This window comes from Berghia stephanieae, chromosome 9 (assembly GCF_034508935.2).
Source record: "Berghia stephanieae isolate SIO BIC M18660-M18661 chromosome 9, UCSD_Bste_1.3, whole genome shotgun sequence".
Classification (NCBI taxonomy): Eukaryota; Metazoa; Mollusca; class Gastropoda; order Nudibranchia; family Aeolidiidae; genus Berghia; species Berghia stephanieae.
Window position 1 is genome coordinate 8,702,101 of NC_088368.1, and position 10,000 is coordinate 8,712,100.

Consider the following 10,000-nt stretch of genomic DNA (forward strand, 5'->3'; position numbering starts at 1 on the left):
GTGGTATGACACTCGCTTTCGGATCGGAAGGTCCTGGTTCGAGCCTCGCTCGGCGCATAGTTGAGTCCTTGGAGAAGGCTCTTTACTCACATTCTCTCACCGTACTCAGGTGTAAAATGAGTACCTGGCCGTTAACAGCGTTGTCTCTGTCCCAAAAATCTGTAATATCGCCTGACAGGCGTCATGTCTCGTCCTACATGTTATGTGTTGCTGTTGGCCAGGGACCCCTTGTAAAGCGCTTTGAGCACGTTTAGTGGATATTGCGCTATATAAAAGCTCAAGTTTTTTTTTTTTTTTACTACTACTACTACTACAATTTCTACAGTTGCTTCTGCTGCTGATACTGCCACTGATGTGTATACTAATACCTACATCCCTTATATTTTGTATTTATTTCAATTTCCAAAGTATTTATTTTCCAACAATAGGGAATGAGATTAGCGGAAGAGTGGCGTCCCTTGATTGGACGTCACCTATAGTCTGTGACGTCACCGGCGGAAAAGTTATTAGAGAGCGAACGCCATGTTGGTTGTGCGCATGTATTTCTCGTCCTCGCTCCGGTGAAAGCGGCTTGAGACACTTCAAAACCAAATTGACGTTCTCTCTGTAAGGTGACGTCCAATCAAGGGACGCTACTCTTCCGCTAATCTCATTCCCTATAGTCCACAAATTATTGTATTTCACTTTCTATTTAGCAATGACTATCCCGCACAAATCTTTGGGCCTCTTTTTCGCTTACGAAGTGCCCGAATTCGCGTCAAAATATGGGACGAAGCCGTTTCGTATATGCTATTTAAAAAAATTAATTACGACGCTGTTTATTGCTGAATATGACTGAAAGTTGGCACACAGTTAGAAAAAAGGTCATTTTAGATTATGTCAAGCGACAAAACTCGTACGATTACCAGAAGACCGTTAAAAATAGATTTTTACTCTTTGGAGTAAAATATTTCTTAAACTACCGGGCGTGTAGGTTTTGTCGCTGACAAGGTAATACATGAACATTTCTTCTTTTTGGTTGTAAAATTTCATATGAATATGACGAGTACTTTTCCCGTATTTTACAAAACATCATCCTAATTTGCTCTTCAAGTTTCACACTTATTACGCAAGATACAACCAAAGGTCGAAAAAAAAAATGCCGAAAAAGCGTCCCATATTTTCGCGTTTTTTTCCTCTTTGCGGGTCATCTAAATAAATGACACATTTGAAACTGCATAACTTGTTTATTTACGAATGGATTTTCAAAATTCAAAAACATTTTTACTCAGTGGAGATAGGGCTTTGATTTTAGACAAAAATTTTCCTCAAAAAGAGAAAAAAACATTTTCTGCATTACACAGTTCCTCCCCGCCTCCTCTATTTTGACTTAATTACGCACCTTTTATAAATTTCTATTGCTGTATTTTAATTCGTGCTTCCGCACAAAGTAGCATCCTGCCCATCAATGTTTTTGTTTATGCATCGTAACAACGCCACTACCACATTATCTCATTCGTCGGTAGTGTTTCATTCATCCTGTTTTGTTGATGAAGGGGAAACCCGAAACGTCCATTTTATCTGCTTTTGTATATCAAACTGAAGCTTACATTCAATTTCACATTGTTATAATTTATTTAATTATTTATTTATTTCAATTCTGAATATAAAAAAGCAAGAACAATTCAAAAAATAATTCTATCTGATGAAACCACGTACATAATACATAGCAACATAAACATTTTCGGCAATTTAATAACGTATTAAAAAATATATATAATTTAAGAAGTGTCACACTTAGTGACACAGCAGTAACGTGTCTAAAGCCGGTCGCACATCTATTCGGTAACTTGTGGGATCAATTATCTTTATCGTTATTCCTGCTCCTAAGCTTATAAATCCGGAACTTATCCATATTTCTGTAGCGTTGAGCAGTTTAAAATTTAAAAAAATAAATTCCCTTTATTCATCCCATAGGGGAACTTTTTCTCGAGGGTCTATTCCAAGGGAAGACTGGAATAACCCATGCGTCAGCCGCAGTGTAGCGCCGCAAATTGAGCTAGGGCGAGGTATAACCCAGGCGTCAGCAACAGTGCAGCGCCGCAAATTGAGCTAGGGCGAGGTGACTTACTCAAGGCCACACAGCGCAGCAGCGGGTGGTCGAACCTGGTACCTTTCGGGTGCGAGGCAAAGACCGTACCACCGAGCCATGCTGACTTTCAATTATCCTCTTGAATGGACGCCAGTCCGTCAAAGATTACTTTCATCAGCGAACTGGTACTCATTTGCACCTGGGTAAAGTGAGGTGATACCAACAAAAACATTTTAGGATAAGATCGGAGATCACCATAGAGTCTATGGAATTGACCCTTGAGCAATCTTTGGGTCATTAAAGGATACACCCAATATTGTTTTCCCTTTCCATTTTTCTTTTTTCTAAGCAGTAAATAACATACACATACAACCTCTATTTCATCGGTACTGATAATGCATTTGCGCAAACAATACGCAAGGTGTGTCCCAGGACAGTCCTGTCCTAGTGCGGTACCCCTTTTGAATAGAAGTTTTCTCCAGTGGGACAGGACAAATTCGTCCTGGGACAGTCATGTGTTAGTGCGGAAGGAGCCTAACTCTTTTAGTAGGCCATGGTGCAGCTGCGGCGAGCGGGCGACGCAATTGGATACGGTTTTAGATAAGGACGAGCCCAAAGACTGTTTTATATGACATTTGCTAGAGCCGTGTTAATTTCAATCATCACAATATTTCCTATTTTAAGGAAGCGTGCAAGATCACAAGAAAGAACAAGTAATTGTGAAGAGAATCTTTTAAATATATAGATAACTGTAAGTAGAATTGATTAAAGATTGTAATAATTTATATTGATGCTATGCAGCGAGGCAATAGACAACACTAACAACAGCATTACCAGCACCACTCACTACCACCACCACCACCACCAAATCCAGTTTTATATATCATACACTTTTACTTTTAGTGCTCAATATGTTCAAGATAATAATCATACTAATTTTTCTTACCTTTTTTTGAAGGTTCTAGAATTTCGTTATCATGGACAAGCATCAAACACCTCACGCCTCAGGATTAATTCTGTTGTTGATTTCCTTCTGTATTGTAACATGTTTAAGCGAGTGGAATGCTTCTGATGGTAAGACAATTCTAAAATACTAAATTTACTTAACTCCATTATGCCGATATTAATAGGATCAATAAATATTAATTTAGAATTATAATGATAAGAAATACCAACCTTGAGATTTATAGTATTATATGAAATCATTGTATTTCTTCTCCATTGAAACGAATGGAAATTAAGCCCAAATGGCTTATGTAGACCAGTGATGTCAAAACTCCAGTTTCACCGGAAAAAAATCCGGTCTGGAGCAAAAAATTCCGGGTTACGGGCAACTTCCGTCGAATTCCGGTGAGTAAATTGTTCCAAGGATACCCCCCCCCCCCGTCCAGTCACTACTAGTACAACCACCACCACCACATCATCTTCATTACCACTACTACTACAACCACCACCACCACCACCACCACCACATCATCATCATCATCATCATCATCATCATCATCATCATCATCACCACTGCTACTACTACAACTTCAACGACCATTACCACCACATCATCATCACTATTACTTCAACCATCACTCCCACTACTACAACCACCACCACCACATCATCATCCGTCACCACCACATCATCATCACTATCACTACTACTACAACAGGCACCATCACTACTACTACTTCTACAACCATCACCACCACACTATCATCACTACCACTACTACTAAAACCACCACCACATCATCTTCATTACTACTACTATAACCACCACCACCACCAAATCATCATCACTACCACTCCTACAACAACCACCACCACATTGTCATCATCACCACTGCTACTACTACAACTACAACCACCATCACCACCACATCATCATCACTACTACTACTACAACCATCACTACCACTACTAATACAACCACATCACCATCCCTACCACCACTACTACAACCACCACATCACAATCCCTACCACCACTACTGCAACAACCACCACATCACCATCCCTACCACCACTATTACAACAACTATCACATCACCATCCATGCCACCACAACTACAAACACTATTACATCATCATCTCTACCACCACCATCACATCGCCATCCCTGCAACTACTATTACAAAAACCACAACGCCACCCCTGCCACCACCAATAATATAATAATAATAATAATAATAATAATAATAATAATAATAATAATAATAATAATAATAATAATAATAATAATAATAATAATAATAATAATAATAATAAATAATAATAATAATAATAATAATAATAATAATAATAATAATAATAATAATAATAATAATAATAATAATAATAATAATAATAATAATAATAATAATAATAATAATAATAATAATAATAATAATAATAATAATAATAATAATAATAATAATAATAATAATAATACTTTATTGCATCCCAAAAAGGAAATTTTTTGTACAGACATGTTATAATTTAAACAATAAGATAAAAATACAATGGAAATAGGATGTATATATAAAAAAGGAGCAGCTCCATAACCAGAGCTGCGCTTTATGATATGAATAATTTCAACACTGTAGAATAGTTAGTCACTATAAATTGAAAATTGAAAAGATTACAAAACAAATAAATTAATAAATTAATATTTACATTTTTTGAAAGTAAAAATGCGAAATAATTATAGAAAATGATTATTGCTTGTTGTTATAAAGCCTAATACTGGACGGCAGAAAAGAGTTTCGGTGTCTCTCTGTTTTCGTTGAAATAGAGAAAGGGCGACCGCTTCTTTCTGACATAATAACTGATGGTCTTAGTGGATGATACTGGTCATTTAATATTTTAGTTATCTTATTTATACAAAATTTCTCGTATAAAAGATCTACATCGTCAACATCATTTATATAGCGTTTAATGGATTTTTTAATATTTGAATTTATTTTGTTCTTTTCCACTGCTAAGCAATTGCCTCCCCAAGCTGTTATACAAAATGACAAAGCACTTTCGATTACTGCTCTATAAAAATGTGCAGGGTTTTATCTATTCTAAACTGAGAGAGTTTTGATAAAAATATGTACGTCTGCACATCTTATTAATTATTTTCAAGTGTTCATCCCACTTGAGCCTGTCATCGACTACTGCAACCGGTGTTGCAAGCGCCGTAAAAACCCTTCATACAAATTTAGCTCAAATCTATCTCACCTTCCTGTACTTGCCAATAATAGCAGACCTGCCAACCGGTACGATTTCGCGTATTTTAGTACGATTTTTGGACCCAAATATACGCGATTACGATTCCAAAGGATTTAGTACGATTTTTTTTTTTAAATGTGATGTGAATGACGTTGATGATATAATGTCGTACACCAACTGTTGACTGCGTATCTGAATGAATGATGCATCACCCTAGTACTATAGTAATAATTTCAGTTGGCTGGTTATATGATGCCGGTTTTCACCTATATTTTTCACATACAGTTTTGAGGATTTGCATAGATGTATGCATATAAGCTTATTCTATACTTTAAATAGTCTCAGACCACATTTAAGCTTTTGCCACTTATTAAATAGAAAATTCTAAATGAAAATTTAATTGAACTAACATCTTTGACTATGAAGCCTCCAATTAAAAACGTTATTGCTAAAAAGCTCAAACATAAATGGATTATCTCCCTTTATAATAACTAAAATTACTCTATTTCTATTTATAAGATTTATAATGATCTTTTTTTTTCCCCCTAAATCATTTTGTACGAGTCTTGAATTACAAAGTGGGCAGCTTTAGGAACGGTATTTGGTTCAAAGTGAATTCTCTAGAACCATTTTAGTAGTATTTAACTTGTCTTTGCATATTACGTACTTGCGAATTTCCCACCATTTGACCAAAGTAATAGTGTTAGCACTATGTAGTGTAAAAGTAGTAATAGTAGTAGTAGTAGTAGTAGTAGTAGTAGTAGTAGTAGTAGTAGTAGTAGAAGTAGTAGTAGTAGTAGTAGTAGTAGCAGCAGCAGTAGCAGCAGCAGCAGCAGCAGTAGTAGTAGTAGTAGTAGTAGTAGTAGTAGTAGTAGTAGTAGTAGTAGTAGTAGTAGTAGTAGTAGTAGTAGTAGTAGTAGTAGTAGTAGTAGTAGTAGTAGTAGTAGTAGTAGTAGTAGTAGTAGTAGTAGTAGTAGTAGTGACTGCTCAAAACAAAAACAAAAAGAGATAGAGAGAGAGAGAGAATGGGTGGTGGTTGGGGGGGGGGGGGGCGTCATTAGATAACATATATGGAAAATATCTTGCTACTGTTGCAAAATGTCATCTATTGAATTGAAGACCTCTCTCCCAGATATTTTATCTCAAAACTTACTCATAACTGATGTACTCAGCTAGCAGATATCAACATCACAAATTCATTTGGTACATCAGCATCTCTTACCATCACCATCATGGCATCCCCACTTCTACAACCACCATCACAGCATTGTCACTGCCACAACCAACACCACATCACTTCTATCACCACCACCACCACAGCTCCATCATCATCATCATCACCACCACTAGAGCACCATCGCTACAACAACTACCACTTTTTCCACTGACACTAGCATCTATACTACCAACATGTTTGGGGTCTCTTGGTCATTTATTTGAGTGTTTCGAAAGCAATTTCCTTTAATATTGCAATTTCTTAGCCTTATACTAATTTATAATGGTCACTAAGTTTAAGTTTCTCGATAAATCGATAATTTTGTGATCATTTAGATTGCTTGAATGATGAAGATCAGATTTTATTTTGATTTGGGTTTGGTGTTAGCTTTTATTTAAATTTTTGTATAGTGCGCACTTTTTTTCCACACGTGCGGACAAAATACACTTTTTTTTGCTAAGGGAGCGTTCACATATTACGTCATCAGCTAGGGGGGGAGGGGGGGTCTACCAAATGTTGACATGTGTTGACATGGGGGAGGGGGGGGGGGGGGGTCAGACCCAAGATGATGTCATCAAAACATAGGCAAATTAAGCCTATTTCAAAGTTTGTTCCTTTCAAAACAGCTAAAGATAAATTGCTATGATGAGTATTGCCCATCTCTCAAGAAACAAAATGGGAAAGGGGTATCACTTCTCAAAAGGCGAACTTGCCCTAAATGTTCATTGTATCACTCCTCGATCACAGCAATGAAAGACCATTCACGAAAATGCGGCATACATGAAGAACAGCAAATGGGAGAAAATGATGACGATGAAGATGAAATTGATGATACTATTTATAGTGCATTGCCAGAGGTCCAAGGCAGAAACATTTTTGAATCAATTAATTTTATGTTTGGAAATTGAAACAGAAATTCATTCCACTAAAAGACTAATATGCTATAAAATAATTTGCCTCCTATACTATTTTAAATTACACTTTCTGAATTTTTTAAAATAGCACCTGCACCAAGTAGCCTAATTTAAATAATGTTTTGTTAGATTTTACCTTTGCAAATTTAAATGTTATGTCCCCATTGTATCGTAAAACATAAATTATCAACAGTTTCTGAAATTAATAAAATGTCTGAATGTGTTTTATCAAACGTTGATAATCAATGTTTATGGTTTGAAAAACGAATAATAAATATTGTGAAATTAAAGTTATCTTTTAGTTTTTATTAAATTAGATGACGTCATCATCTGTTGGGGGGGGGGGGGGGGTCAGGTCAATGATGACAAGTGATGACTTGGGGGAGGGGGGGGGTCTAAAAAGGGCAAATTTTTGATGACGTAATATGTGAACGCTCCCTAAAAAAACACAAACACTTTTTAGGGTTATAGAAAACATTTTTCATTCTGGGAAGGTTGGCAGGTCTATAATAGCTAATCACAAATACTTTGACCTCGAACTTTAGCTTCGTTTTTCAATGTCAAATTGCTCTACTTATCACTACATACACTTTTAGAACTCTCTCTCTCTCTCTCTCTCTCTCTCTCTCTCTCTCTCTCTCTCTAAACACACACACACACACACACACACACACACACACACACACACACACAACCACCATCACCGTTATTTAGTCATGTCTTTTACTCATACTTTTCTGGCACTGGATCATTCGCGTCTTTTTCAGATTTTAATCTTGCACCACTGCTTGCACCCCATTTCATCAATTAGCAGAGGGAATTAAGGGCAAAAAATAGCTCAATTGTGCAAACGAATGATGAAAGCATGAAACTTTCAGGGATTGTAAAGCACGTCAAGGGCTACAAAATGTGATAGAGAAGCACTGCCAGCGATGTCTGTGAGCCAAGAAATTAAGTAAATAAAAGTTGATATTTTTAATCGGCAACAATATTTATCATGGCGTCCGATGAGTGATTGCGACATATCATTATGACAAACACGAAGCGGCGCGAAGGTAGAAGCAGGGTGGAGGGGTGCGTGTTGGTGGAAATTACCCAATCGGCTGACAATTTCCAAAAAGTTATTTTTAGAATGGGCCAATATTGGGGCTGGTGCGAGGCGACCAAAAGAGATAGGCAGAGCCACCGTGCATGACCCACTTTCTCTGCTGGGCTTAACCCTCTTCCGCACTAGGACAGGACTGTCCTGGGACAGTCCTGTCCCAAATCTGTAACATATAGAATTTAGAGAAATCTTCCGCACCTATTGGGACGGGACAAAACAGTCCCGTTGTGTCCCAGGGCGTTGTGAAATGCTACAAAATCAACGGGACAGGACTGTCCCAGTCGCGTGTTCATATCGTTTGTGATAGTAGAAAAATATAGCAGACTTCCGCACTAGGGAAAAAAAGTCCCAGTCAAAATTGAAATGCCTGTCTTTATTTTCTGCATCCCTACTACTACTGCTACTGCTACTACTGCTACTACTACTACTACTACTACTACTACTACTACTACTACTACTACTACTACTACTACTACTACTACTACTACTACTACTACTACTACTACTATTTCTACTGTTGCTTCTGCTGCTGCTAATGCCACTAATATATTAATACCTACATCCCTTACATTTTGTATTTATTTCCAATTCCATTGTATTTATTTTCCAACAATAGTCCACACTTTATTTTAGTTCACTGTCTTCTATACTGCATTACACAGTTCCTACCCGCCTCCCCTCTTTTAACATAATTAAGTACGCACCTTTTATAAATTTCTATTGCTCTGTTTTAATTCGCGCTTCCTCACAAAGTCGCATACAATTTCCTGCCCATCAATGTTTTTGTTTATGCATCTTAACAACGCCACTACCACACTATCTCATTCGTCTGTAGTTTTTAATTCATCATGTGTTGTTGATGAAGGGGAAACGCGAAACGTCCATTTTATCTGTTTTCGTATATTAAACTGAAGCTTACATTCAATTTCACAGTTATGATTTATTTATTTATTTCAATTCTGAATATAAAAAAGCAAGAACAATTCAAAAAATAATTCTATGTGATAAACCACGTACAGAAAGCATAGCAACATAAACATTTTCGGCAATTTAAAAACGTATGTTTATAAATATAATTTAAGAAGTGTCACACTTTGCGACACAGCAGTAACGTGTCTAAAACCGGTCGCACATCATTCGGTACCTTGTGGGATCAATTATCTTTATCGTTATTTATTTCGGGAATTTTCAATGAAAATATTTTTAAGTAAGTCCTTCTGAGCCACTTGGACTCATTGTAAGACAAATTAACTCCTTTAGAGCCTTGTAGCCAATGGTGCAGGAGTTATTCCGGTTTCAATAGCGTGAAGCGGACAATTAACGTATTTGTTTGAAAACCTTTGAACAGGACGCTAGTCTATCGCAGATTACTATCCCAGCTTGACAGGTACCCTTTTACACCTGAATGGAGTGAGTGATTGGAGTAAATTTTCTTGCTCTAGAAAGTACAAATTGGCTTCGGTCGGAATCGAACACAGAACCTCTGAGTCCAGAGTACAACGCGCTA

At 36.8% G+C, this 10,000-nt stretch overlaps 1 protein-coding gene across 2 annotated transcripts in view; it reads left to right on the top strand.

Annotated features, from left to right (window-relative positions):
• The first annotated feature begins 2,661 nt into the window (after window positions 1-2,661).
• LOC144979618 (DBH-like monooxygenase protein 1 homolog) overlaps window positions 2,662-10,000 on the top strand; it is a 52,376-nt gene continuing 45,037 nt past the window's right edge. The window contains exons 1-2 of one of the 2 annotated variants that reach the window (XM_078926417.1): window positions 2,662-2,784; window positions 3,030-3,145. In XM_078926417.1, coding sequence (XP_078782543.1) covers window positions 3,049-3,145 — 97 coding nt within the window. In that variant the 5' untranslated portion in view covers window positions 2,662-2,784; window positions 3,030-3,048. Of the gene's footprint in view, window positions 2,823-3,029; window positions 3,146-10,000 lie in introns of both variants that reach the window. The other variant, XM_078926416.1, reaches the window with a different exon arrangement.